The 27108-nt window shown below is 55.7% G+C and overlaps 12 protein-coding genes across 12 annotated transcripts in view; 4 read left to right on the plus strand and 8 right to left on the minus strand.

Moving 5' to 3' along the window:
* Positions 1 to 1511: 1511 nt before the first annotated feature.
* On the plus strand, positions 1512 to 2396 carry CCM_05977 (SAM-dependent methyltransferase; the record flags this gene model as incomplete). The annotated part of the gene is made up of 1 exon (XM_006671121.1): positions 1512 to 2396. One exon carries the CDS (start codon positions 1512 to 1514, stop codon positions 2394 to 2396), a length of 885 nt encoding a protein of 294 aa, XP_006671184.1.
* Positions 2397 to 2470: 74 nt separating this feature from the next.
* CCM_05978 (mercuric reductase, putative) lies at positions 2471 to 3875 on the minus strand (the record flags this gene model as incomplete). The annotated part of the gene is made up of 2 exons (XM_006671122.1): positions 2471 to 2980; positions 3039 to 3875. 2 exons carry the CDS (start codon positions 3873 to 3875, stop codon positions 2471 to 2473), a joined length of 1347 nt encoding a protein of 448 aa, XP_006671185.1.
* Positions 3876 to 4565: 690 nt separating this feature from the next.
* CCM_05979 (Acyl-CoA N-acyltransferase) lies at positions 4566 to 5406 on the minus strand (the record flags this gene model as incomplete). Its single annotated transcript, XM_006671123.1, has 2 exons — positions 4566 to 4912; positions 5010 to 5406. The coding sequence occupies 2 exons, from the start codon at positions 5404 to 5406 to the stop codon at positions 4566 to 4568; spliced, it is 744 nt and encodes a 247-aa protein (XP_006671186.1).
* Positions 5407 to 6956: 1550 nt separating this feature from the next.
* CCM_05980 (uncharacterized protein) lies at positions 6957 to 8059 on the minus strand (the record flags this gene model as incomplete). Its single annotated transcript, XM_006671124.1, has 5 exons — positions 6957 to 7024; positions 7536 to 7562; positions 7643 to 7680; positions 7774 to 7939; positions 7993 to 8059. The coding sequence occupies 5 exons, from the start codon at positions 8057 to 8059 to the stop codon at positions 6957 to 6959; spliced, it is 366 nt and encodes a 121-aa protein (XP_006671187.1).
* A 306-nt stretch (positions 8060 to 8365) lies between these two features.
* On the plus strand, positions 8366 to 9811 carry CCM_05981 (uncharacterized protein; the record flags this gene model as incomplete). Its single annotated transcript, XM_006671125.1, has 3 exons — positions 8366 to 8459; positions 8519 to 8783; positions 8905 to 9811. 3 exons carry the CDS (start codon positions 8366 to 8368, stop codon positions 9809 to 9811), a joined length of 1266 nt encoding a protein of 421 aa, XP_006671188.1.
* A 360-nt stretch (positions 9812 to 10171) lies between these two features.
* Positions 10172 to 10824, minus strand: CCM_05982 (uncharacterized protein; the record flags this gene model as incomplete). The annotated part of the gene is made up of 2 exons (XM_006671126.1): positions 10172 to 10399; positions 10459 to 10824. 2 exons carry the CDS (start codon positions 10822 to 10824, stop codon positions 10172 to 10174), a joined length of 594 nt encoding a protein of 197 aa, XP_006671189.1.
* Positions 10825 to 11951: 1127 nt separating this feature from the next.
* Positions 11952 to 14779, minus strand: CCM_05983 (24-dehydrocholesterol reductase; the record flags this gene model as incomplete). Its single annotated transcript, XM_006671127.1, has 5 exons — positions 11952 to 12040; positions 12095 to 12368; positions 12830 to 12838; positions 13032 to 13885; positions 13963 to 14779. 5 exons carry the CDS (start codon positions 14777 to 14779, stop codon positions 11952 to 11954), a joined length of 2043 nt encoding a protein of 680 aa, XP_006671190.1.
* Positions 14780 to 15893: 1114 nt separating this feature from the next.
* Positions 15894 to 17615, plus strand: CCM_05984 (sugar transporter STL1; the record flags this gene model as incomplete). Its single annotated transcript, XM_006671128.1, has 1 exon — positions 15894 to 17615. The coding sequence occupies one exon, from the start codon at positions 15894 to 15896 to the stop codon at positions 17613 to 17615; it is 1722 nt and encodes a 573-aa protein (XP_006671191.1).
* Positions 17616 to 19608: 1993 nt separating this feature from the next.
* On the minus strand, positions 19609 to 21800 carry CCM_05985 (Cytochrome P450; the record flags this gene model as incomplete). Its single annotated transcript, XM_006671129.1, has 8 exons — positions 19609 to 19777; positions 19833 to 19993; positions 20052 to 20316; positions 20388 to 20498; positions 20561 to 20729; positions 20783 to 21193; positions 21259 to 21419; positions 21766 to 21800. 8 exons carry the CDS (start codon positions 21798 to 21800, stop codon positions 19609 to 19611), a joined length of 1482 nt encoding a protein of 493 aa, XP_006671192.1.
* Positions 21801 to 22210: 410 nt separating this feature from the next.
* On the minus strand, positions 22211 to 23677 carry CCM_05986 (sugar transporter, putative; the record flags this gene model as incomplete). The annotated part of the gene is made up of 4 exons (XM_006671130.1): positions 22211 to 22582; positions 22639 to 23038; positions 23099 to 23340; positions 23399 to 23677. The coding sequence occupies 4 exons, from the start codon at positions 23675 to 23677 to the stop codon at positions 22211 to 22213; spliced, it is 1293 nt and encodes a 430-aa protein (XP_006671193.1).
* Positions 23678 to 24569: 892 nt separating this feature from the next.
* Positions 24570 to 25677, plus strand: CCM_05987 (putative apospory-associated protein c; the record flags this gene model as incomplete). Its single annotated transcript, XM_006671131.1, has 3 exons — positions 24570 to 24827; positions 24903 to 25211; positions 25300 to 25677. The coding sequence occupies 3 exons, from the start codon at positions 24570 to 24572 to the stop codon at positions 25675 to 25677; spliced, it is 945 nt and encodes a 314-aa protein (XP_006671194.1).
* A 366-nt stretch (positions 25678 to 26043) lies between these two features.
* Positions 26044 to 27108, minus strand: part of CCM_05988 (phospho-2-dehydro-3-deoxyheptonate aldolase) — a gene marked incomplete at both ends in the record, with an annotated part of 1740 nt that continues 675 nt past the window's right edge. Inside the window, one exon of the mRNA XM_006671132.1 lies at positions 26044 to 27049. Coding sequence (XP_006671195.1) covers positions 26044 to 27049 — 1006 coding nt within the window. The remainder of the gene's footprint in view (positions 27050 to 27108) is intronic.

The raw sequence follows: 27108 nt of genomic DNA on the forward strand, positions 1-27108 counted from the left end.
CGGGCCGCCGTTCATGACAAAGGTGGCGCCGGGGCGCGAGGTACCGGACGAGCGGCCGCCGGCTGCGCGTCGTCGTCGTCAAAGGGGCCGAGCGAGTCGAGCGCCGGCAGCAGCCGCCGCAGGAAGAGCAGCCCGGCCGACGCCGTGTCCGGGATGGCGTCGTAGGGACCGCAGTGCACGTCGTAGGCGTCTGCCATGGCGGGAAAGGCGTCAACAAGGATGCGGCAGCACGAGCATAGGGAGTAGGAAGGTGATGTGTTGGGTTGCAGTGGCCACACGAGCGGGGGAGGGTCGGGGAAACGGTTCAAATGTACACAACTATGCAACAAAGGAGGGCCAAAAAAAAAAGAAATGGCTAGGGAGATGCCGTCACGTGGCACACAAGTTGATCGGCGAAATCAACTTGAAATGGTGGCACGAAGATACTGGCAATGAAGCCAGAAGCAGCGTCTGGAGCCCGACGGGTGGGATGTGCACGGGGCTGACGAGTAGGAGGGCAGAGAATGGGTCGGAGCATGGTCCGGGCCTTGGCAAGGTCTAGGCGGGTACGGATAATAAGAACCAATAATCTGAAACGACGAAATAGTGTAATCTATAATACGGAGTACAGTGGTGGTTCGATGTTGGAATGTCCTAACCGTGTTAGTGTTGGGTCAGAGGGATTACGAGAAGACTGAGTGATGGCATGTCAAATACGCAGCGTGTTGATATGCTGGCTGTTTGGCATGACTCAGATGATTCACATATTTCAACACGTTCAATCGAGGCGCTCTCTATTATCTCGGTACCAAGACACTGTAAACTGCTGGCACGTTAGTAACTGGGTAACTGGCCAGCTTGTCGGCCTCCACCACCGTATGGGCTCACTGGCGTGACGCCCCCAAACTCTCACTCTCGACCCTGCACTCTAATAGTTCCAACCGGGGATGGCCAACGTGTTTGCACATAACCGGTTCCAACCGAGCCGAGATTCTACCAGGGGTTTCCCAGATGAGGCTTTGCCAAAAAAACTGATATCAATCCCAGCACGTCTTTGGCGTACCCTACAATTCTTATCCGAATACGGGCCACCCTCGCAAACAAAGCCGTCATCAATGCCGCGCCAGCCGGGCCTCTGTTCCCCTGCCTACCCAAAAACTCATACGCCCATCAGCACTTGTCACTTGACTCACATAACAGAGCTACTTTAGTTCGTCGGCGGCCGCTCATTGACTCGATAAACCTCATCTCCTAGCCTTGCGGGGCCGCCCGCACCCATCCAACTGGTGGACGACCGCCGTTTGTCAGTGACTCACGGCGTCAGTCACACCACCTCAACCTCTTACGAGGCGGGACCATGCTATCCAGACCCATTGGCGGAACAATTACACCAAGTACATTTCGAATCGTCAGATTTCAATCGACATCGACACCATAATCAGTCTCACCACCAAACTTGATATATATAACCGCTGCGCCGCCCTGCCTTCCAGCAGTTGACCAGCAGCCAGCACATCAGCTACGTCATCACAATGGCCGCCTTTACACCCATCTCGCTCGACACCGCCGAGAGCATTGCCCGCTACTCACCTACCCCCAACGACACGGCCCTCCAGATTGAAAAGGTCCAGGTCGAGCACCGTCTCCAGCTCATCAACGCCTGGCGCATCCCGCCCGGCTCCACGATTCTCGAGATTGGCTGCGGCCAGGGCACCTGCACCACCGTCCTGGCCACCGCCGCGGGCCCCAACGGCCATGTCGATGCCGTCGACCCCGGCCCCCCGGACTATGGCTCGCCGTACACGCTGGCCCAGGCCCAGGCCATCATCAGCGCCGGCACCCTCGGCGACCGCATCACCTGGCACAATGCCGAGCCCACAGACGTCCTGGCCACGTCGGGCGACAAGGTCTGGGACTATGCCGTCTTCTCGCACTGCATCTGGTACTTTGACAACCGCGACGTGCTGTCCACGATCCTCCGCGCCATGCAGGGCCGCGTCGGCGCCGTGCTGGTCGCCGAGTACGCCCTCACGGCCACCGAGCGCGATGCGCAGCCCCATCTCCTCTCCGCCATTGCTAGAGCCGCGCTCGAGGCGCACAACCCTTCCAGCACGGCCAATATTCGTTGTCTGCTGAGCCCGGCTGGTATCAAGGAGATTGCCGAAGCGTCTGGATTGAAAGTCGGCGACGAGTCCATTATTGTTCCCGCCGCGGGCTTGCTAGATGGTGTGTGGGAGTCGGGCGAGGTTCGCAGCAAGAGCTTTGTGGACGAGGTCGGCAAGCGCATTACTTCGCCCCGCGTCAAGGAGATGCTTCTGTCGTCCCGCGAGGCTGTCATTGCTTCGCATGCTGCCATGAATGGCCGCAAAACACGCACAATGGACGTCTGGGTGGCGTCTTTCACCCCAGTCGAATAAAATCGGGCAAAAAGCTACATTTGTAAATACAACTTCCAAACATGTCTATACTACAGTTCTCGAGTTCCTGTCTACTACGCGCTCTCCAATTTCTGTTGCATGTAGTCATCCTCGTACGGCACCTGGCCCAGCGACTTCCAGCACTGGGCCGCCATGAGCTCCTCCTTCTTCTCCTTGCTGCGGAAGAGGATATCGCATTTGCCATCACTCAGATGCGAGACCGAGCGGTCCTGGTATGCCGTTAGCAACTGCCCGATGCGACCGCGCAGGTCAACGCTTACCAGTCCCAGGGTCAACTTGATGAAGCTCTCCGGCCAGCTGTGTCGGTACTCGTGCTGCGGCTTCTTGCCCTCAATCGCGAGCAGGATGTTCTCGGCTGCCACGATGGACTGCGCCATGGCCGAACGCGCATTGGGCGTTGGAACGTCTGTATCCGTGACATCACCGCAGCTGTAGATATTTTGGAACGCTTCGTCCACCAGCTGCAGGCTGGGCTTCACCTTGATGTAGCCCGACGACGAGATGGATGCTGGCGACAGCGTCGAGAGGATCGACGAATTCGGCTTTTGACCTGTGCAGTTGATCTAGAGAAATATGTCAGAAGCGGAAAACAAGGGGCGGGAATCGGCGTTGAAGTCTTACAAAACAGCCGCAGTCTATTTTGCGACCAGACTTGAGTGTCACTGTGCCGTTGACATCGTCTTCTTCAATGACACGATCCTCCAGAATTACCTCGACTTCGAGTCGGGTCAATCCCTCCATGGCGGCCGTCTGCAACTCTTTGCCAAACCGATGCATCGGCGCGGCGCGCGAATGCACCAAGATAATATGCTTATCCGGGTAAAGGCTCTTTGCGTCCGTCGCCACCTCGACGCCCGCGGCACCACCGCCCACGACGACGACCGTCTCTGCCCGTGCAATACGCTGCTGCATCGCGCGCAACAGCTCGACGCCCTCGCTCTTGTCCGTATTGTTCACGCGCGACGGCAGCCCGCTCTGCACCGCGGCGCCCGTGGCAATCACCAGGTACTGGTAGGGGATGCTCTCGCCCGTGTCCTGCAGCACGACGTCGGACGCGGTGATGCGGGCAGCGCGGCCGCGGATCCAGTGCAGCGCGCCGTCGACGGCGTCGGCGTACCTGCCGTACGGGACAAAGGCCTTGTGCTCGTGGCCGTGCGGCACGACGCAGAAGCGCGGCAGCACCCAGGTGAACTGGAAGTGGCTGTTGGGCTCGACGACGACGACGCGGTGCGTGCTGTCGGGCGGCAGCGAGCGCGCCAGGATGCGCGCCGCGTAGTGGCCCGCAAACGAGGCGCCGATGACAACGATGTTGTGCGTGCGCTCGCCGGACGGTGTCGAGCCCGTCTTCTTCGCCTGGTTGCGGACGCGCCGGAAGCGCAGCAGTCGGCGGATCTCCCCGCCCATGATGCGGGCGAAGATGCACACGAGCTTGACGTACAAGACGGCCTTGCTCAGCATTTTTGCGGCTGCTGTGAGTGTGGATGTTGTGATTGTGCGATGTAAGAGGAAACGATAAAAGAAGACGGAGCCCCCAGGAGCAGTAGTATCGATATGTATTTTGATCGTCTGCGGCCGACTCGGACCTGTGCCCGAGCTGACGAGACGGCTATAATTTCCCGTCGTTTTCGGCGCTGCGAACAAGTCCCTGGTCATACGTGGCGCCCTCCGACTCTAGCCCCTCAATTTTCCGACTCCGATCGGTCCCCGAATGCTGGCCCTCCCTCTCAGGGCTCTCACAAAGCGTGCCAAGGCTGGGTTGCGGGTTTTGTGAAAAAAGCGTGGCTGACAAGTTGCAACTTGGGCCAACGCCTGGATCAGCCCAGTGGGTCACTCGCGTTATCTGATGGATCTGATAACGCAGCTGAACCGTTTTCGAGCAGGGATCTGGCACCCCAATTCCGCACACTACAACACTAACGTTACGCGACCCTACTTTTCCGCTTTGCCATTTCAGTTTCTTTCTTTGCCTTGAAATGGCTGAAATGTTATGTGGAGGGTTAGAAATTTTCTCGCTTACGCTCAATGAAACCGGCAAGGCTCGGCCAACAAGTGGGAATTCGCCAGGTTTGTTATAACAGGACTCGCCACGGCTAAAACTAAAACGCCACACTGCACTCCAGAACGCTAACAAAATAAACTAAACCAACTCTAACAGGTGATTTGGGCCTCCTTGATGACTGGTTGGTACTTTCTTGTGAATTCCGGATACCCCGTCTCGCGCCACTCCTTGAATGACATGCCCTTGGCACACGTTGGCATCTTGACCATGAGCGGCACCACAATGTCCTCGTCGGTGCCGAGCAGGGCGGCGTCGTGCACAATCTGCTCGTCGAGCACCTCGAAGCCCATCTTCTTGTACAGGCCGACGGTGGACGGCGACGACTCAAAATAGACGGGCAGGCCGGCGCTCTCCCCGAGGTCGATGCCCCATTGCACAATCAGGGCACCGGCCTTGCGGCCCTGGTACTGGGGGTCAATGGCGATGACATGGCAGTCTGTGAACGGGGTATTGGTTCTTGTTAGCGTCTTCTGTGACTGTATCCTTCTCGCGTCTATACGAGGAGCCCAAGGGAGGGAACAGGGGCAACGTACAGATGTAACGGCGGCCGCCAAACAGCCTCTCGCGCACCTCCCACAAGGGATTGAGCACCTTTTCCGCGCGCTCCCTCTGCTCGCCCTCGAGCCAGGGCACGCCGTGGTTGGCGCGCTCCGGCACGGTGCGCTCGCGCAGGTAGGCGTCGCCGAGGCCCATGCCGACAATGGCGCCCGTGGCCGTGTCCACGACCTTGAGGGTGTACTGGCAGTCGCTGAGGTGCCAGTAGCTGAGCGTGCCGGCGGCGTGCGCCTTGCGGAACTCGTCGTCGAGCGTGCCGGGGAAGAGGATCCGCAGCATCAGCGCGCCCATCTTGTCGGCGCGAAACGCGTCAAAGTAGATTTGGTAGATGCGCGGGATGTCGGGGATGAGCGCGGGCAGCACGACCTGAGACATGATGGGCGGTTTTGGGGGAGAGTGATGAGACGATGGGAACAATGGGGGGGAATGGGTGAGAGTACGGATGAGATGAGACAAACGTGGTGGCTAGGGGAGTGTCGTTTGCATTTATACAATGGGCTAGCTTCCTCTTCGTCTTCTCAGCTCGGCTGCCTCGTCGAGCTCGGAGCTTCTTGGCCCCAAGATTCGACGAGGTGGAGTTGCTGGCACCGCGGCGTTGGTTTCTGAACGTGTTCCTGAGCGCAACCCCATGAACGGAATTCGTCGAAAAGTGGGAAAGCGACAAGTGCTGGCTTGGCAGTGGGATGCGCCTTGCGAGGAAGAATAGTTACTATGCTTAATCGGAAAGAAGAAGCAACAAACCGCCCGAACCGAGTCCACTCACACCAGAGAACAGACTTGTCGCTCGCCTTGTCTCGCCACATGGCTGAAGATCCCCACCACGGCAGTTTTCCGTGTCTCGCCTGTTCTTTGTCCACCCTACATTGATTCTGATATATCGTCTTATTCGCTCGTTGAGATGCAAGGTTGTGGCTTTGCCCGTCAGCGAAGGCGGTTCCCCCTCTCGGCGGGCCGAGGCTACAAGCTCGCTTTCCCCGTCCGCGACCTTGAGTCAAACTATGAATAAATGAGCAGGGTTATGGAGGGAGATTTTGAGACAAATCAAAAAAAGGAGCCGAGACCCATCTGGGGTGGAACTGATTGGAACTGATTGATAAGATTACCGGTTGGCCAGGGGTCCGGTTGTTGGGACGGACGGGGCGTGGAGTGCATTGGTGTCAAGTCGGGTGACTACCGCCTTTTTTTTCCCCGTTGGGATGGGGAAAAGTATGGAAATTTTCGGGGCTTTTGCAGTAAGCTGGCTATAGCAACGATGCATATTATATTGTAATATGTATATATATATCGGAACGCTTCACATGTCAGATGCATTAAATAGCTCACGACATTTTGGCCGGAGAGCTGATGGGGACTGGTGGGACGAGCTCGGCTGGCGGTAGGTGTGATGGTAACGGCGGCAAACAGAGAACCATTTTGTGTCTTTGACAGGTTGCCTGGGGGAAATTCTGATCTAAATGAATGGGTTTCGTCAGGTAGTCGGGGTGCCGAACCGCGACGGTGCCCTCGGAAACCGGGTCGTGTTGGCTCTCGGACTAAATCGGCAGCGGAGAGGAACTTGTTGAGTTCTTGTGATGATTGTGTGATGGATCTGTTTTCGTGATTGAGTTTTACGATAGTCTATATGTTGGCGTGTCGGGCAACATCGACGACTGGAACCAACAAGAGTGTCTTGTATCAGATGACGAGATGTACTCTCCTTGTCTACCAAGTCTCGTCTACTGATATGAGCATCATGACAGCACTTTATTGTTGTCTTGTTTCTTTCTTCTTTTTCTTTTTCTTTCTTTGTTGCTTTTGTGTTGCCTGGTTGCGACTAACGTGGCAGCAGCACCTCGACGCTGATGTCGATCTGGCTTGCTACTATGCGTTTGCAGTCCCTGTTTCAAGTACAGACCGGGTTATAGAGTGCTCTTGAGTTTGGGGAATTATGCCTGTCCTTTTGTTCGAGGCTGATCGAATGAGAACTGAGGTGGCTGGTCGACCGGAGGTGTTTCTGGGTGTGTTTTGGTGGGTGGGTGCGCAACGAAAAATGTACAAATCTTGTAAAAGGTGGTTTATAGTTTAAACGTGTCCGTGTTTCAATAAGCAATTTTCTCTTGGAAAAAGTACAAAAAGACAGAGTGTGTTTTGCCTGAAAAAGATGGTAGAACAATCAAAGATGGAGCGACGTGAGGCAAAAGACGGGACGATTACGGTGCACTATCAATACCACCTTTTGCAAAGTTGCGTTTTGGCACTTACGCACTTAAATTCCACATTACACCACATAATAGCAAAACACGGCATATTTATACGCCGATTTCTCTATAGGTTAATATATAAAATAGGAGTTCTATATACTAAATAATAGATTAATTAATTATCTATTTATATATCTATTTATATATCTAAAAAGGTATTTAATTATATCCCTATTTATAGAGAAATTAGCATGCAAAGATGCTGTGTTTTAGTGTTATGTGGTGCCCTGTAGCGCTGGTGCTTTGTGTGTTGCCGGCCTTTACCCAGCCACACAAGGCAGGCGTCGCTACCTATAGGGCACCTAGTTCTGGCACATGGTAGCCACATTGGCATTTGCACGATGTGTTAGAGTTGGTGGAATGAGTCTTACCAAACTCCGCTGCCGTCATGCTCTGTCCAATCACTACACTAGGAAATCGCATTCATATGTAGGCCGCCACCAAAGTCAGCGGCAAACGTGACCACATAATATCCGTGTGGCGCCAAATAAGGTGGTCGGACGGCACCGCGTGCTGCAGGGCGGGCGCCAGCCGATCCCGCCATCGAGGACCCTTGCTGTATCTGGCAGCTGCATATTGTCTGTGCCAAGCAAGCAAGATAGGTTTGTTTCCTCGAGGTATGTCGGTGGGTGAGGGCGTGACGGAGTGAGGCGTGAGGGATATCGTCGCTGGCTGCTGTCTGGTGGTGGTCATCAGATATTGGTACTGGTGCCTGGACTACCAGAAGAGTCGAGGTGGAAAGGGCCGCGGTTGGATGAGGAAGAAGGGTCGAAATCGTCAATAGTCATGAGAGAAGCAAGAAATGTGTTTGCTCGCAGATTGAACAAAGAAAATGAGTCGTGGCCGATACAGGAAGGACCCTTGCCGGGCGCAGTTTCAAGATGGTGGTGCGGAGAAGCCGCAGCGCAACGGCATAAGCTGGCCACACACTGCCGGCTTCGGACTGTTTTCACATTTCGCAACCTATAACGCCTGTATTTTTTTATTTTATTTTTCGTTTTCCTATACATATCCTCCTCTGCAAACACTCTGCCAACAAATCACCCGTTATCCCGTCAAGCCCACCGCTGTGCGTTGACAGCGCCGTGGCAGCCATGGTAAGCTTCCGCGCCTCCGCGCCTCCGCGCCTGCCGAGCCTCACTGACCGCGCGCCGTTGCAGGTTTCAACCTACTTATGGCATATCCTACGTATGTGGTGACCATTACGAGTCCCGTAGCTGCGTTGCTGAATCATGTTGCCTGCGCAGTCTTTTTACCCGCCGCCGTCCTCGCCTGCGACGGCTCCATCATTGACCCAGACGCCTATTACACCCGCAACGGCCTCACTTGGACTGAGGGCGCGCTGCGCATGAATGAGATTCAGGTCGTCGGCACGCACAACAGCTACCACGTCGAGGCGGACCCCGCGGAGCAAAGCTTCATGGCTAGGTTCACGAATGATGCTATTAATTTCCGCTACTCGCATTCCGCGCTCGATGTGCAGCTCGAGTACAACCGCGTCCGCAGCATGGAGTGAGTTTCAATCTCACTCTCCTTCCCGTCCCCTCCTCCGTTCCTCTCTCCGTCTTTTCTCTTTCGGGATAAGCTGCGAGGGGCACGTTTTTCCTCTCAGCCTCTGATACCCTTTCTCTAGGCTCGACATCCTTGCGGACCCCGACGGCGGTAACTACGCCAAGCCGCTCATCAGGCGCCTCGTCGGGCTCCCGTTCCCGTCGGATCCCACGTATGCCACCAACAGCACCAAGGTGCTGCACGTGCCGGACCTCGACGTCGGGGGCGTGTGCGCCAGCGTGGTGCAGTGCCTGCGCATCGTCAAGCGGTGGCTGGACGCGCACCCGCGCGCCGTGCCGGTGCCGATCCTGCTCGAGCTCAAGACGGCCGAGAGCGTGGGCCGCATGATTGGCGGCGCCAACGTCATTGCCTGGAACGACACGGCGCTGCTTGACTGGCTCGACGCCGAGATCCGCAGCGTCTTCCCCCGCGAGCAGATGGTCCTCCCCGACGACCTCCGCCGCCACGACCTGCCCACGCTCGAGGCCGCCGTGCTGCAGCGCGGCTGGCCCGACCTCGACGCCGCCCGCGGCCGCGTCTTCTTCGTCATGGACAATGGCCCCGTCCACCCCGTGCGCACCGCGTACATTGACGGCCGCCCCAACCTAGAGGGCCGCGTCATCTTTACCAATGCCGCCCCCGGCGACCCCGACTGCGCCTTCCAGAAACACAACGACCCAACCACCGACGACGCCGTCGCCGACATCCAGAAGCAGGTCGCCGCCGGCTACTGGGTCCGCACCCGCGCAGACGTGCCGCTGGATACCGTTCTGAGGGACAAGTGCGATACGGCGCGGCGCGACGCCGCGCTGCGGTCCGGCGCCCAGATTGTGTCGACGGATTTTCCCGCGTACGGACCGAGTGCGCGCTGGGGATGCGACTATGCCGTGCGGATGCCGGGCGGCAGGCCCGCGCGGTGCAATCCCGTCAATGGCCCGCGATGGTGTGACGAGGCGTTGTTGGAGCCGGGCGAGTATAGTCGCAATTAGAGGCGGAATGCAGTTATACCCCATATAGAAGCGAGCACAAGACAAGCCAAGTGTGAATATAGTCTGCGAGAAAAATACGTGAGATGAAGTGAAGCGCTATCAAAGAAATCGGGGGGTATCCTTGCTATATCGAAACGCCAAACGAGTAGTCTCCAACAATGCCCAGCAAAACCATAGAATGAACAGTCTCTAACAATGCCCAGCCCACGTCGCGCCCTCTCATACATACACTCTCTGCATGTCCTCTCTCGTCTTGCGCACGCGCCTGCAATCCAACACGCTCCAGGCCACATAGACCAGCCTCACGCCACTAACTCCACGTTAGCATTTAACACGCACCACCGTCTCTAGCCGCGCAACTTACGCCGTCGTCCACGTCAGCCCGGCCGTCACCATCATGACGTGCCGCCAGGGGGCGGGGTCGTCCTCGTAGCCGCGGTCTGAGAAGCCGACAAAAATACCGGCCGTCAGCGCGGCGGCGAGCATGACAAAGTCGAGGCCGCCAATAGCGTAGGGCGAGACGCGCGGGAGGTTGGTGTTGATGAGGTCGACGAGCATGAACGAGTCGATGATGATGGCGACGGCGTTCTACGTCGTCGTCAGTTTTTCTTTTTCTTAAATAGCAACACAAGACAGACTGCACATACCGCTCCAATGGCCAAGCCCGCCACGCCGCGCTTGACGGGCCACCGCGCCACCAGGTACAGCGCGCTCGCCATGCCCGCGAGCGCGATGCTCATGGTGATGCTGCGCGCGATGGCCTGCGACAGCCCGTAGCGGTGGGATGCGCGCGGCAGGGCCCTTTCCATGACGAGGTCGTGCGAGAGCGGCTGCTGCTGCGGTGGTCGGCGCGGCGGCGTGGCGGCGGCTTCGTCCTCGCCCTCGCTTCGCCACACGGCCGGCGTCATCATGGGCTGCAGCTCGAGATGCGGCTCGGGCTGCCGCGACGGTCCGGCGACGACGTCGAGGGCGCGCGGCGGCCGGTCGTAGGTCGCGAAGACGGCCCCCGCCATTGGTTGGTGGTTCGTTTTGCCGCGCGGGGGGGGGGTTGGTTGCTTGGGTGGCGGTTATGTGGGATGCATGAATTTCCGCGTGAGATTGGGGGTTCCAATCAAGGCATTGCTTTTTTGGAGAGGGCGGTTGCTGAGATTGCAGGTGCGAAGATGACACTGTGTGTTGTGGCTGGGAGGTTGCGTCTTCTGTTCTCTTTTTTGGGGGGAGGGGTGGGGGGAACGCATGCCGCGCCACAAGGATGGGGAAACGCCACGGTGAGCGGCGGGCGCAGGCGCGCAAAAGCGAGCAGTGATTGCATCGCTGGGGTTCTGGCTTGTTTGTTGTTGAGCAGTGCAATTTGGGAATACGGGCGTGCTGGTGGCGGTTGAGAGAGGTGGTCATGGAGGCGAACTGTGCACTCGATGTGCTCGGCTGTTTAAAGATGACAGCTTTCCAACGTGACGACATCTTTGAGTGTATAACAGCTTGGCATTTGTGTAGATGATTGCTTTACGGGGGCACTAGTTGGATCTGGTAAGTTGGAAAATTGCATGAAAACAATCATGAGAACCCGAAACGAAGTGGCCGTCGAGAATGCGCCCAAAATCAACTGGTAGATCACTATGCATAAAGTAGGGGCCGGCCTCTCGGACAGAGCAATAGGAGAAACTGTAGAATAACATCTCTTGAGTAGCGATATTAGATGATGGTAACAGGTACCTATTAATAAATCATAATTGACCATGCAAACGGGGTGGACGCAGACAAGAAACTTGGAGAGGGTTCGTATTCGTTACCTATAGGTACCTTTGGGGGCGTATTCTAACTTCAATTAGCTAGGGAAAGAAATAGATTCATCAGATAATACTGGCAATGATTTTTTTTTAGAGAATATATGTAATATTTTAAGATGATAAAAGGTGCTAACAAAAACCGCCCCCTAACGGGAACCTTCTACAGTGGGGTCCAAAAGTCTGTCACCACAAGACATTTTCCATACAAACACATTTACAACACTCCCTTCCCTACACCATCGCCACCGATATGACACGACCTAGTTAACATTACCATCTGCCATCTTCCCCACTTCATGGTTCTCGATCGCTCGGGATAATGGGGGAATTGACAAAAAGGGAGCCAGGGTAGGCTATGCCTTGATGTCTCGCAGGCGCGGTATCCCTCCGAGGCCTACGTCGTGAATATGTAAAGGCAGATCACGTATGTCCTTGCCCAGTCCTCAGGCTGACAGCGCCGTGGTAGCTAAAGTGGTTCGCCAGAGAATACGCTCACGTCCAATATCGCTCCGGACGAGAGTTTGGACAGACGGTATGGTCAAGGTCGATGCCCGTCGGGAGAGCTGACTTTTCTTCCCAGCATCGCTCGGTCGGCCGGCGCCTTGAAAGTGGAATATTGTGGACTCGGCAATGACAAGAAATCCAGCATCTAAAGCTTCTTTGATACTGTTTTTAGCAGTCGCGTCCCAGTCGGCGGATGAGACGCTGGCCGAAACAATCGTTTCCATCCTTTGTCTAGTCTCGGCATAATGACAGCGGGTATGGTGAAGCTAGGATCAGGTCAACAGAGCAACCTCTCTCGACTAATTTATGAGTATCGGAGCTGTACCTTGTTTATATTATTATTATTATTATTATTACTATTATTAGTAGATTTACTAATAATAGTATATTAGTAACGATAACTATAGTTTATATAGAAATTTTTATAATAAGAGAAGTTAAGTTAATAGGAATAATAAAAGTAATAAAGAAAAGAAAAGTAAATTAGCTATAGATTTAGGCTAATATAATATAGAATAGTACTTTAATAAGGTATTTACTTAAATACTAATAACTTATACTTTTTAGCTAACTTTATTTATAATAATTAGAAACTTAGAATGAGAATATTAATATATTCTAAATAATATATTTAAATAAAATCTTAATAACCTTTTTTATATATAATTAAATAGTTTTACTTAATATTATAGTTTAAAGGTAAAATATTTATAGGATATATTTATACCCTCTTATCCTGTCTATTTCTCAGCACTATTATCAGCTGGGCAGTATTTGCTCCTGATCTTATCGTAGATCTCAGGAAAGGCACCAATAGCGTTGTACTTGGCACGACACTCACGGTACAATCGATGATCGAACATCTAGCAGCGGGTCATGTTAGCATGCCTATTCTGTATCCATCCCCTCTTTTTCGCAAGTGCACATACCTCTTCAAACTCGGTCCGGGTCATGAAGCTGTCAGTGTAGAGGAGCTGGTAGCCGCAACGATCGCGGGCAAATTTCTCTACCTGTCGCACCTCCTTGATAGCATCCCAGAACTCCTTACGCTTCACTTTGGGCGGCACGCCGTACACGCCGAGGTTAAAATACATTTCATACTGACGGCCGGTCACTGGATGGGTGCTCAGATGGCGAGGCTCGTGCAGCGCCCCCTGCAGGCCGGCTGGCTGTTTGTAGATACGTACCGGGTAGAAGAGCAGCGGGTAGACTTCGAATGCGTCGTGGTAGACACTGATAGCGTCCTTCAGGTGACGCAACGGAACTATAATGTCCTGCACTACATGCTTGAAGACAGACGCCTCGCGGATAGCCGGTGCTGATGACAACTTGAGGTAGGCGATCTTGGGCGGTCCCATCCAGCCGAAGACGTACTTGTACCACCAGTACGTGGAAATAGGGATGACCTCACGCAGCTCCCAGAAGATGCTGCGCGTGTGGCGATGGAAATACGACCTGAGCGGGATCCAGTCCTCGCCCGGACCGTGCCACAAGAACGACTCAACGTGCTCGTAGAACCAGGGCTTCCACGGGTTCCCCACGTCGTTGATGCGATCGACATGACCAGCCGGCGGCCCATCGCTGAACTCGCCAACAAAGATGACAGCAGTATCCTTGCTGTATATAGTAGTCTCAATCAGCGGCGGCGTATTTGGTGCGTGCGTCAACGTCGTTAGCTTTTCTAGCAGCTCGTCCGAACTATGGCACGGGATATACCTCATGTGCACAAACGGCTTTATCGGGACGATAGTCAAATCGACAGCGACAAGGAATCCCAGCGTACCTAAGACAGTGCCATGAAATGCTAGTTAGTCTCCTTCTCGCCCAAGCTAGCATTAAGGTTCATGGCCGATTACGTACCGTGGCTCCAGGGCAGCGCGTGGAACAGATCGGCCTTTTCTGTACGTGAGCAACGTACGAGGGAGCCGTTGCCCAGCACCATCTCGCAGGCGTGGACCGTCTCTGAGAAGAAGCCGTGGATATGTGAGCTGACCTCGACGCCCACGCCCATCAGCAGCCCGCCAACCGTCAGGTCGTCCATCTCGATCATAACGGCCAGGGCGTAGCCCATTGGGAGGAGGTGCTGGGTGATTTGGCCCATGTTGACCATAGGCTCGCAACGCACCGTCATCCGCGTCGTGTTCACCTCAAGGATGTTGGGCAGATCAACGCGGATCCGCTCGCAGCTGTCCTTGTACGACTCGACGCGGAGGCTGACAGAGAGCCAAGGAGGCCGGGCAGTAACCATCAATCGTCTACGACCGGCGGCGTTCCACGCGCGGACCTGCTGCTGCACCTCGCGCACGCGTGCATCGTGCAGGTGCGGCGTGGCCAGGAAGGCCCGGGAGTACAAGTTACGGACGCGTGCGTATTGGTCATGAGCGAAGGAGAGCGGCACCATGGTGAAGGCGAGAAACCAGCCGCGATGCTCGACACAGAAATTGACGAGCCAAGGGTAGAATGGAGTGCACTGCAGCAGCTGTACCGTGGGCCAGATTGTCAGATCGGCCAGCAGGCTGAATAGTAGGCATAATAGCCGAAGAGCCGGATTCAGAGTGTAGGCCGTGGTAAACACCCACAGGCCACGGACGATGTGGTGAAGCCAACGGACCGCCCGCGCGAACGGCGACCCGGCATACTTGGTATAGTCTACCGAAGAAGGGGAATCAGTCGTCATGATAGTACAATATACCAGTACTGGCGTGAGCACGGATAGCAGGTATTGGGATAGGGGGTAACGGAATAGCGTACTCTGTGAGTGTGATAATGTTAAGGAGATTACAGAGTAATGAATTAGCACCGACCACGTGACTGTGCGTGGGAGTGGACCAAAGTAAACAGTAAACGACCACGTGAACCCAAGGTCGCGTTCAACAATTACCATGCACTAGGATTTGGCACCCACAACTGTTCATCCCTGCACCAGGCAGTCAGTGTCGCCAGCCACTTATTACGTATGTCTTGCTTGTTTGACAGCGGCGTGGCTTGGCACGCCTGAGGCTTGTCATTGTCCCAGGTTTCACCGCTTCTACTCCTGATCTTTTCCGGGTCGCGCTAAAACAAGACGAAAATTCAGGCTCACAACAATGACGTCGTGTGGACTCTCCATCGACCCACTTGCCCATACATGCTACAGTAAGTTACTGTATGTATAAACGAGTAATTTGTACATAGATTACTCACCCAAGAACGTGATCCGCTGGCGGGTGCCAACCGAGAAGTGAACGGTCAACCCGTGTAAGCCAATTAAACTATGGCTGCACATTCCCTTCAAGTACAAATTACGTGGCTTGCTATTTAGTGCCATCGGACTATTATCTCGCCAGATCAACGCTGCCAACCGGCCAATTTTCATTCGCAGTCCACTGATGACGGGCGTCATATACCATGTTATAATATCCACCTGCAGGGGGTGGGTTACAAGCCCCACTTCACCTTGTCTCTCTTCCACATCATCACCCTCTTCACCCACCATCCCCATCCCCCATCCCCCCATCCCCCATCCCCGGCATCGGGCAAACTGCTTGTGGGGGGTCGGTTTTCTTTGTGCGGCCTTGGGATTCGGAAGCAGACCGCTGGCACTGGTGCTTTTGCTGCGATGTAACTTTATAAATGGCTTTCTGCCGCAGGTTCAGCCGCTTGCCTGTCCAACTCACTACCCCTCTACTTCACCGTCTACCTGGCACTGGTCTTTCTCGTCCGAGTCGGCCACCTGCGCGCATCACATTGCCTTGCCAAACCCCCAATCCCTAGAACTAGAACCCACCTTGTGTGAGGTGCACGTCGCAATCATGACACGAAAGATGTACATGGGCATGACCGGCAAGAACCTTAACTGGGCAATCAGCACAATCGCAGGATGCGACTTTCTGCTCTTTGGTTATGGTAAAAACTCCCTCTGCAGTTCCTGCTACACGCGACTTCATGCTAACGCGTTGGCGACAACAGACCAGGGCGTCATGGGCGGCATTCTGACGCTTCCCATCTTCTTGGAGCAGTTCCCCCAGATCAATGATCTTTCTGACGCGCCAAACATGGACCAGCTTCCTGGTTCCCGGTCGCAGCGCAGTCTAAACCAGGGCATTGCCGTGGCCTCGTACAACCTCGGCTGCTTCCTCGGCGCCGTCATTACCATCTTCATCGGAAACCCCCTCGGCCGTCGCCGCATGATTTTCCTCGGCACCGCCATCATGACCGTCGGCGCAGTTCTACAGGCCTCGGCATTCACCCTCGAACACTTCATTATCGGTCGCATCATTACTGGCATTGGCAACGGTGGCAATACTTCGACGGTTCCCATGTGGCAGTCAGAGACCTGCTCGTCGCACAAACGTGGCAAGCTGGTCATGATAGAAGGTGCTCTGATTACCTTCGGTATCATGATCTCCTACTGGATCGACCTTGGCCTATCCTTCACCAACACCTCCGTCTCCTGGCGCTTCCCCCTCGCTTTTCAGCTCGTCTTTTGTGTCTTCATTCTCGCCTTTGTCATGGCTCTCCCCGAGTCCCCGCGCTGGTTGATTCTCAAGGGCCACGAGGCCGAAGCGCGCAACGTCATCGCTGCGATTGCGGACAAGGAGGTGGAGGACCCCCTTGTCGACATCGAGTACCGTGCCATCAAGGAGACCGCTGAACAGAGTGCGGGCGGCTATAGCGAAGTGTTCCGCATGGACGAGAACCGCACGCTGCATCGTACCATTCTTGGTTATGTCAATCAAATGTTCCAACAAATTAGCGGCATCAACCTCATCACCTACTACGCCGCCAAGATTTACGCTGACCTCGGAATGAGCCCATTCCTTGCTCGTTTGCTTGCTGCTCTGAACGGGACCGAATACTTCATCGCCTCTTGGCCGGCTGTCTTCCTGGTCGAGCGAGTCGGACGCCGCAAGCTGATGCTGTTCGGCGCTGTCGGTCAGGCATGCACCATGGCGATCCTAGCCGGTGTCAACTCGCACAAGACTGACACTACCCGCATTGCCGGTGTCGTCTTCTTATTTGTCTTCAACACATTCTTCGCCGTCGGCTGGCTCGGCATGACCTGGTTGTACCCTGCCGAAATCACCCCTCTCCGTACCCGTGCCCCGGCCAACGCTCTGTCGACATCGGCCAACTGGATCTTCAACTTCATGGTGGTCATGATCACCCCCGTCTCATTTACCAATATTGACTACCACACTTACACCATCTTCGCCATCATCAACGCCATCATGGTGCCTTCGGTCTACTTCTTCTTCCCTGAGACGGCCTACCGCTCGCTCGAGGAAATGGACACCATCTTCCGCAAGGTTACAGGGCTCAGGGGCGCACTCGACGTAGTCAAGGTCGCCCGCGAGACACCCCACCGATACGGCAAGAACGGAGAACTTCTCATTGCTTTCGATGAGCCTGAGGAAAAGGTCGAGGCCGAGCACGCCAGCGGCCATGCCAGCGACGGCAGTGGCAAGAATAACAATAACAATGCCTTGTTCACCAAGACTGACGAGGAGACGTCACGCCCGCAAGAGAAGTGAAAATCGCACGCGCGACTGTGCGGCCATGATGTTGGCTGGCCAAATGATACTTGTAGATATACCCTGTTTCTTCGTACTCAGTCTTTTGCAACCCAATTTGCTACACGGACTGACTCCACTACTCCCTGCATAGGTAGGAAGCTGCTACATACTATACCATTTAGCTCAGAGCAAATACTGTAGTAACACAATCCTTCTTTTCTCCGCTTTTGCTGTTCTACTTCCCTGGGTGTATGTTGCAACCCGACCAAAAAATGTCGTCAATAAAGAAATTTCGAGCCCCGCGTTCATCCATGCAGCGAACGGGTCGATATTGAGGGGCCATTACGAAGGAATGGCCTCATTGTTGCCGCGGGGAGATGCAGGAATTGCCCACTGCGTAATGCATGCGCATCAGTTGCCTGGTATTTGCTAGAAAACATGCTCGCCATTGGTCCTTCCTCCACTGGCATATGCAGAAAGGCTTCTGACAGCCCCCCCTTTCTCCTCAATGCGAAAAGCCGGGGTGGCGGGGGATTAGTTAGGATGCCGACAGACTGTAAATAGCGGACTTGGCCTACAGATTAGTCAGACAAAAAGAAGCATTAATCTCATGCCTCTTCCTTCAGTTCACTCTCTACTGACAGGCAGGATCGATGGCCGAGAGAGACTCGCGCGAGTATGCTGTGCGCGAAAATGGATGGCCAACTTGAACATCGGACGCGGTCAGCACGCGAAGCCCCGACAAACTTCGTCGACGGTCGTCGGTCTAGGCGGTTCGCCTGTGATATGTGTCGAACATACAAGGTTTGTACGCAACAGCCCCCCTGAACATGTGTATGACACTCATAATCATGCCCAGGTGCGATGCCGCGGCCATCCTTGCCATCGATGTACCCGGGCAGGAGAATCATGCACATTTTCGGCTACTCTGCCCGAGGACCGTCGTGGCGATACCCGAAAGCACACGGTCCGCTCGGAGCAGAAGCGTCGGGATAACTTCATCGTGGTAGATCCAGGCTTGTACCTCACGAGCTGCGACGAGAGGGGTAGGGCGGCGGCGGCGCCTGGCGGCACGAGCGAGGCGCACGCTGCGTCAGCGAGTCGAGGCCATAGTGGCGGGTCAGGTAAAGTCGCAGAGCGTACGAGAACGACACCGGGGGACGGAGAGACGGAGCGGGAGGATTTCAGGCATGTGCAGTCCCTGACGCCGGATTTTGATCAGGAAGCGGGCGAGACGGCCAGTCGGTCGGCGACGGCGACGGATGCGACGTGGGACTGGGACAACCTGCTGATAAGCGACGACGAATACCATGAGTTTACCAACCTGGTCTCTGACCAACCCCTTTGCTCCAGCGACTGGCTAGATGCTGCTGCCGCTGCTGAGCACGCTTTCCAGGCCGAGGCCGTCACACAATACCCCGGACCAACCTCGTCGGCTTCCGCCATGGTCTGGAGCAGCCCGTCCATCGTCGCTGGTTGTACGTGCCTGCCGCGACTAGCATTCGGCGTGTTTGAAATGGACATCAGTCTCGTAGGGCGGCTGGGCGTGGGCGCCCTCCCATCCGACGACGACCGTGTCGTCGAGACCCTCGAGCAGCAGATGCAATCGTGCGGCGCGCGCTGCTTGACGCGGCAGCTCGGCGTGGCGGAGCTCCTCGTCATTCACCTGGAGCAGCTGGCGCACCAGGTCGTCTGCGTAGATGGGCGGGAAAATCAGGCACAGCTTCTGGCGGGGAAAAGGGCGCGGCTGGTACGGCTGGTCGTGGCGGTGCGTGAGAGGTTGAGCAATGCACAGGGGAGCTGCGTCGCGAGACTGGATGCGCTGATGAAGCTGCTGGATGGGTAGAGAGCGACATGGAAACATGGGTATATATGTCCACGGCCATTTGCTTGAAATTGTATTTAATTGATAATTTGGTTGGTCGGATCAGCTCGAGTCATCCACCCATTTTTCCTACTGGTAGACTTGGACCTGGCGAGACAAGCTAGCTCGCATCCCTCACCACGTTAGTCAAATAAGAGTCTCTGCGCTCTTTCTGAGTTTGACATGTAGCTTAGGTTTCGACCACATGATGAAAACGTGCCCGAGTCCCACGAAGTCAATATCCTGGTCCACAAGCTCCAGATTGTACGTCCATAGCATCTTGCTCAAAATTAAGTTGATCTCCATCCAGGCAAAGCTACAATGATGTTAGTCGGCTGCAACAACTCGAGTTCATCTGTACACCAACGTACTTTCGTCCCAGGCAGCCTCTTGGGCCGAGAGAGAACGGCTGGCTCGCCTCCCTCCTGTCCGTCGTCTTCGTATCCAGCCACCGCTCAGGGAGAAAGGACATGGGCTCCAAAAAGTACTGCTCGTCATGCGAGACGGTCCATGTACTCGTGTAAATCTCCGTCTATATCCCATCCCCGTCAGCCGTCGTCCAATCTTAGGGGTTGCTGGCCGAGACTTACACCGGCAGGTATATGCTGCCCATGAACTTGAAAGCCCGGGGATGTGCGGGGAAATCCCTGCGAGGCTGGGGGGTAGAGTCGCAGGCTTTCGTTGATGACGGCTTGGAGATAGGGTAGCCTCTGCGCCTCGGCTGCCGTGATGTCCTCGTACTGGGCGAAGCGGTCCCGGATCTCGTTTGTAAGCCGTCTCATCCTTTCCGGGTGTCGCAGGAGAAAAAAGATGGTGCCAGACAAGGACGTGGCGACTGTCTCTCCGCCGGCGATGCTAAGCATGTACTTTACGTCAGCGTTTCCCATTGTGTTGCGTGCGGTCGGGCTTCCGGAGGGGCAACCTACACCAGTGTAGAAACGTGAGCGGCCAGCTCTTCTTTGTCCATTTCTCCGTTGTGAACCTTGCTTACCAGGAGACTGATAAAGTCCTTGCGGCGACTGTTAGAGGACAAGATTCTACCCAGATGTGTCAGCCGGATGTGCCCTGGGAAGTCCCTGGTCAAGCGCACACGACGTACTTGTCCACTTTGTCGCGGCTGTACTGCGACACTTTATTCTTCACGAGAAGCCGGGAGGGGATCAGGTAGCCCATCATCTTAGCCACGGCGCCAAGGTGGGCAATGTTATCAATTAGTGTAACAAGGTACATGTGATCTTCAACGAGCGCCGACCAAAAGTGGCGGGAGCCTGTATCCAAGGGTCAGCTTTGACGTGGGATCTCGTTCAAGTGATGATCCTACCGCTTTCCAAACTGTGAAAAGACTCGCCAAAGGCCATTTCGCCTAGGACATCGAATGAGACCATATCGAACCATTTCACCATGTCGAGGCCCGCCGCTGGGCCTAGCTCCGCCGCCGCTGCCTCCTCGCCGATAATGCGCACAAACAGGTCGATCGTTTCGCTCACTATGCCTTCCTGCTCCAGCAGCGAGCGCTGCGAGAAGGCGGCCGACAGCATCTTCTTCATCTCGCCGTGCCGGGCTGGGTCGCGCTCGCTGGCGATACACGACTTGGCGAAGCCGGCGCCGAAAATGTCCCAGAATTCGCCTTTAGGGGGGATGCGCCGCTCCGTGCTAGAGGCGCCGTATATGGCCTTCCAGGATTCAACGGAGCCAAATGACAGCTCGTTGGGCGAGACGCGGACAATCGGGCCTGGAGAAGGCTAGTTAGCCCGAGGTTGTCGACCAAGGGGAGGGAGGGAGGGGCAAGAGACGCACCGTATTGGCGATGGAGCCTTTCCAGGTGCACCTTGCCTGTGGTGGTGTTGATGAAGCGCCATAGCTGGTAGCGTAAGACTTGATCAAACAATGTAGCAATGGTGTGAGGTCGGGTTGTGACGTACCAGAGAAGACCGACCGAGCAACGGCCCAGGGAAATCCTTTAACGGGTGAAGATAGACGTTATACAAAGCGACCGATACTGCATAGAGCAAAAGCTATCATATAATGAGCTCGCATGATTTTCGAAACGAGATGAGAAGCTGCGCACAATAGTTGAAACGCCGATGACAACCTGTAGACCGGATGGGCTCGGCCAGTCCTCTACCCGTCCAGCATAATGCCGAATAGTAGTCATTGCGTAGATTGAACAAGTGTTGAGAAACTCTGAAATGTACTTGTTTGCCGAATTCTGGAGAGATGCACAGTTGGCGAGAGAACCGATACTGCGAGCACGGCAGCTTTTAAATGAGGCCGTTGCCACATGTCATGCAGTCCCTGATATACATGCAGTCATCCGATATGGGATCTAAATACTCCATGGGGAAATAGATAATAACCGAGTTACCCCATGGAGTAAAATCGCGACGGCGAAAGTGACAAGAAACCAGACCCAGCTGGTCGGCGTTCTCCGAGCTTCCTGGATCTGGTTTCGACCGATCTGAACCTCAGGGCGGATCACTCTACTGGCTTCGCTTACCCCGAGACTCCAAGGGTAGAAGCAGGCTGAGGACGGCGAGCAGACCAAACAGCGCTGCGCATACAAACAAGGGCACTGTCGTTTCCAAATTCGCGTAGCTGCCCACCAGTACGCCAAGAATCCCCCCAACCCTTGTTCAGGACGACGCAGATTCCGTATCCGGTGGTTCAATGCGCGGCGGGTAGAATCTCCGGCGTGTAAGCGTATATTGTGCCATGGTAGATATTTCTGCAACAATGGTAGCAGTCCTTGTCAGGGGTGGGGGGTTGTAATGTTCACGAGGCGGCGGTAGTGGCGGCCGGGATTGCCAAGATTCTGAGGCTCGGTGTCAATCTGGATATAGCCAAACTGAAGCACCATGGTAATCAACGCACCGACGGCCAGGGTATCTCTTCGCCTAAAGTGCCTGCTTTCCACGAAGACGGCGGCGATAATAGGGCCAATCAGCCCCGCCGTCTGGTTGACGGCATAGTCTCGCCACGTCTGGTGATTCGAGCCATCGCCCGTGTCCGCGCCCCTGCTCTGCAGAGAGAACGGGAGGAAGACCGAGTACAGCGGCGACACCATGCCGATGACGAACCAATTCGCAAAGATCATGGTCGTCGAGTACGCTAGCAGCCGTGTCTGGAAGAGGCCCCGAAAGTGCATCTTGACGACTCGGACAGCTCTGTGTGTCGCACGACGCCCTCGGCCAGGGCCAGCGTCAGGCTGTGTGGACGCCTGGCCTGCGCCGCCACCGCGTCGACCGCCGTCACCACCTCCTCGTCACGGGTGTGCGACATCCTGACGAGCAGCTTGCGCGCGAGGGCCGCGACGAGCACGAGGCCGCCACAGGTGAAGTGCAGGTAGCGCCAGCCCATGTTGTCCGCGCGAGCGCACCTCTGCGGCGCGACACCATGCGGGGGCGGACAGTTGAAGCGGCTCATAAAGGCCGAGGCGAGCAGCCCGGTGACGAGATAGCCGACCGCCCACCAGGCCATGAACGAAATCAGCCACAAGTGCGAGGTGGGCAGGAACTCGAGAAAGCTTCTGGTGTCGATGATGTAATTACCTCCGGCGCCGGCCGAGTAAATTGCCCCTCTGACGGGATCAAGCTTTTTAGCCAACAGACTCGGAAATAGAAAGACCAAGGGAACTCACATGGCGGCAAAGGAAATGTAGCCAGGCATACTACCGGCGATAGCGACAAAGATGGCGCAGGAAAAGAGACTGGTCTGAAAGGCAAACCTTGGACCGATGATGTCGGCAGAGAAGCCCCAAAGCCCGGCGCCGAGCAGCAGTCCGACTTGGGAGCCGAGGGGGATCCCCACGATACGGGCTGTCGGCCGGCCATATTCCTGCTGCACCGCCGGGTTCGCAATGGACTGGCAAACGATGAGCGACTGGAAGCACTTGTTAGCGGCAGATAGCAAGTGGCATGGCACGGGATTGGTGGCGTACAGAATCAACGGCATAGCCAAACCCGTTGAGGAAAGATAGCTTCCATTGAAAGCGGCTTATGCCAATTCCATCAATGGCCGAGTTGACGAGAGCCATCTTTCGAGTCAGTACAGGGTCGTAACTCTTCGCGTCAATGATGGCGTCGATCGAGTTTGATGCGTCGTCGTCCGAAACGGATGGATTGCCGTCATGATTACCATTCTTTGCTTCTTCTGCCAATTTCGTATTCGTCTGGAGAAGAGTCTCTTCATAGTCGTCGTTCTTGCCATGTGCAGTCATTGCGTTACCGGGTCCGACACGGCCATGCCCGCAGTTGATAGTGGATGGATGCATCATGAACCAGAATCATGGCAAAGCTGAATACATACCATAGACGACTTCAAGGGTTACACATTCATTGCATGCAAAACGCCGTGATGGTAACCTGTACTTCCTGCACAGTCAAAATGGGTGTGCTCTCTGATGATTCTTGTTGTATCGTTTCCTCTTAAGCACATCTTGAATGGCAATGACCTTGGCTCTTTTTTTGGGGCGGCGAGTGGACAGCTAATTGGGTTGCTTTCTGCGATAACAGCATCATCGCCCACCAAGCCATTCCGGGGCTACAGCCATGGTGTGAGGCACTTACATGACACAATCTCTTAGCATATTTTAATTCCACCGTCAGAGCGATGAGCAGTAGTATGTATACGGAGAAAGACAATTCCTTCTTTTTGTTGCAGCGTTGAGAAATCAACGCGCGGATCATTGTGCCGATGCTCTCAGATTACCCCTCCCCCCCCCCCCCCCCCCAAAAACCGGAGCTCAGCCAACATGCCGAGCTCTGCCACTCCATTTTTTGATCCTTGATACAACAGCGTCATACAACCCATCACCATCCTCCCATGAATTCCATCGTTTCAAGCATCAAACCTTAATTTCGCATCTATAGTCAGCCCGCTGGACTCGCAGCCGCCGCTCCTCTACCCGACGCATCGACCCCGCCGCTCGAAACAAGCGACAACGGGACGCTGCCGCCTGCCTTTCTCTAGTTACCTAGCACAAACCCCGCCCCCTCCCCCGCGATTTCTTCATCCCTTATTTCTTTTCCCAGAAAGCATCTTGCGGCAAGCTTCTCACGAATCAAACAAATAACACTAGTACGAAAACACCACATACAGAAATCATCATCATGGTGGATAGACCGCACCGGCCGTCGGCGCTCGCCGCTACCCCGGGCCTCCCGCCGCAGGCGCAGGTCACCATCTCGCACGGCAACGCGCGCGTCCTGGCCGAACTGCCGACGGGCGAGAGCGTTGTCGTGCTGCTGCACGGCGCCACAGTGCTCAGCTGGAAGGACGCGGCCGGCGACGACAAGCTCTGGCTGAGCGAGGCGGCCAAGCTCGATGGCACCAAGGCGGTGCGCGGCGGCATCCCGCTCGTTTTTCCCGTGAGTTTTGGACGTGGGAAATGAAGAGACAGACGAGGGGTGAAAACTGGAGTAGAGAGTTAACAGGCGAAATAGGTCTTTGGAGCAGGCAGCAACGGCGACAAGACGAAGGACCTCCCGCAGCACGGCTTCGCGCGCAACTCGCGCTGGGAGTTTCTAGGCAAGTCTACCAGCGAGGGCGACAGCTCCAACGTCAAGCTCGACTTTGGCCTCTCGTCCGAGTCGCTGGCCGACGAGTACCGAAAGGCCTGGCCCTACCGCTTCGGCCTGCTCTACAGCGTCACGCTGACCCGCGAGAGCCTGACGACCACCATTGTCATTACCAATGATGGCGACGAGCCCTTTGAGTTTCAGACGCTCCTGCACACATATTTCCGCGTCAAGGTGAGCGGCCGCCCTTTTCTTTCTATACTACCCGCCATTTTCTTCTCCTCGCCTTCTCCCAAACTGACCGTGGACACCTCTCCCCTAGGACATTTCCAAAGTCTCCATCGACGGCTTCGACAACGCCCCCTACATTGACCAGCTCGCGGCCCGGGCTGCCAAGACGCAGACGGGCGCCATCACCTTTAACGGCGAGCTTGACAGCATATACACGCCCGCCGGCGGCCCGGCGCAGCCCATCACGCTCCACGAGGTCGGCGGCCGCCAGTGCCTGCGCCTAGTCCGCGACAATCTCGATGATGTCGTCGTGTGGAACCCGCACGCCGCCAAGGCAGCCGGCATGGCCGACTTTGAACCCAAGGACGGCTGGAAGACGATGGTCTGCATCGAGGCCGGCAGTGTTCGCGGCTGGCAGAAGTTAGACAAGGGCGACGCTTTTGAAGGCGCCCAGACGATTCACCTGTAAACGCGCAGAGCGGGGAGGGAGGCGAGGAGTATATATAGCGAGAAGGACTGCGTGTGCAGAGCATGACTGAAACACGACATAGATATTGGAATACGCCGGGTGGCAGTAAGGCCGCGAGAAACCTAGTACATCTTTGAGATACAGAAACGCTTTTTATTTCTCATGTCCGTTTATATCTGACCCTTTTCATGCTAAACACCTGATGACTTTTACTTTGGATATCAAAGGAGCTGCTAGACAGCTTTTGTGAAACGACGGCGAATTCTGGCTTGCTTGATCATCTCCTGCTTAGCCCAGTCCTTGGCTGTATATACAAAACGACCTGTCGAAACGATACGGGATATCCAGCGGATAGAGCAGCTTTTCTTAATTCTTCTTGGTCTCTTTGGAAAAGTGGTCGGCAATTAAAAAGGCCAGCTCCAAGGCCTGCTTCTCGTTGAGCCGGGGGTCGCAAAACGAGGTATAATTGGTTGACAAGTCATCCTCGTCCAGACCCTCACTCCCGCCGAGGCACTCGGTGACGGCGTCGCCCGTCAGTTCCAGGTGCACACCACCGAGATTACTGCCCTGCTCCTTGTGGATGCGCAGCGACTCCTGCAGCTCCTTGTAAATGTCGTTGAAGCGGCGCGTCTTGACGCCGGCGCCTGTTGACAACGTGTTGCCGTGCATCGGGTCGCACTGCCAGACGACGCAGCGGCGGTACTCGGAGTCCTCGACGGCGCGGATGTGGCGGGGCAGCAGCTCCGCCACCCTCCCGGCGCCGTAGCGCGTGATGAGGGTGATCTTGCCGGGCTCGCGCTGCGGGTTGAGCGCGCGCAGCAGCGCGAGAAGGTCTTCGACGGGCGTGCTCGGCCCGACCTTGACGCCGATGGGGTTGGCGACGCCCCGGAAGAACTCGACGTGTGCGTGGTCGAGCTGCCGCGTGCGGTCGCCGATCCACAGAAAGTGCGCCGACGTGTCGTAGTAGGCCTGCGTCCTGGTGGCCGGCGGCGGCGCGCTGCTTGGCGGCTCGGCGGCGCTGCTGCTGCTGAGGCGCGGGGAGCGGGTTAGAGGTGTGGCGACGCGGCTGCTGCCGGGGGAGTGCGAAGTCGGCTTGGCCAGGTGCCGCGTAAGGGCCTCCTCGTATTCGAGCAGAAGACCCTCGTGCGAGGTGAAGATGTCGACCGTCTCGAGCTCGTCGGGCCGCGCGTTGATGACGTGCAGGAAGCGCAGGGTCTGCTGGATGCTGCGCGCAATCTCCGAGTACTTTTCTTTGAGAACCGGGTCGCGCACGTGGCCCAGGCCCCAGTCAAACGGATGGCGGAGGTCGGCGATGCCAGACGCGATTGCTGAGCGGATAAAGTTGAGCGTAGCTGCGGAATGATGGTACGCCCTAATAGCTTGTTAGCAGTGTGTGTGTGTGTGTGTGTGTGTGTGTGTGTGTGTGGTGGT

The sequence above is a fragment of the Cordyceps militaris genome, assembly GCF_000225605.1.
Source record: "Cordyceps militaris CM01 unplaced genomic scaffold CCM_S00004, whole genome shotgun sequence".
Classification (NCBI taxonomy): Eukaryota; Fungi; Ascomycota; class Sordariomycetes; order Hypocreales; family Cordycipitaceae; genus Cordyceps; species Cordyceps militaris.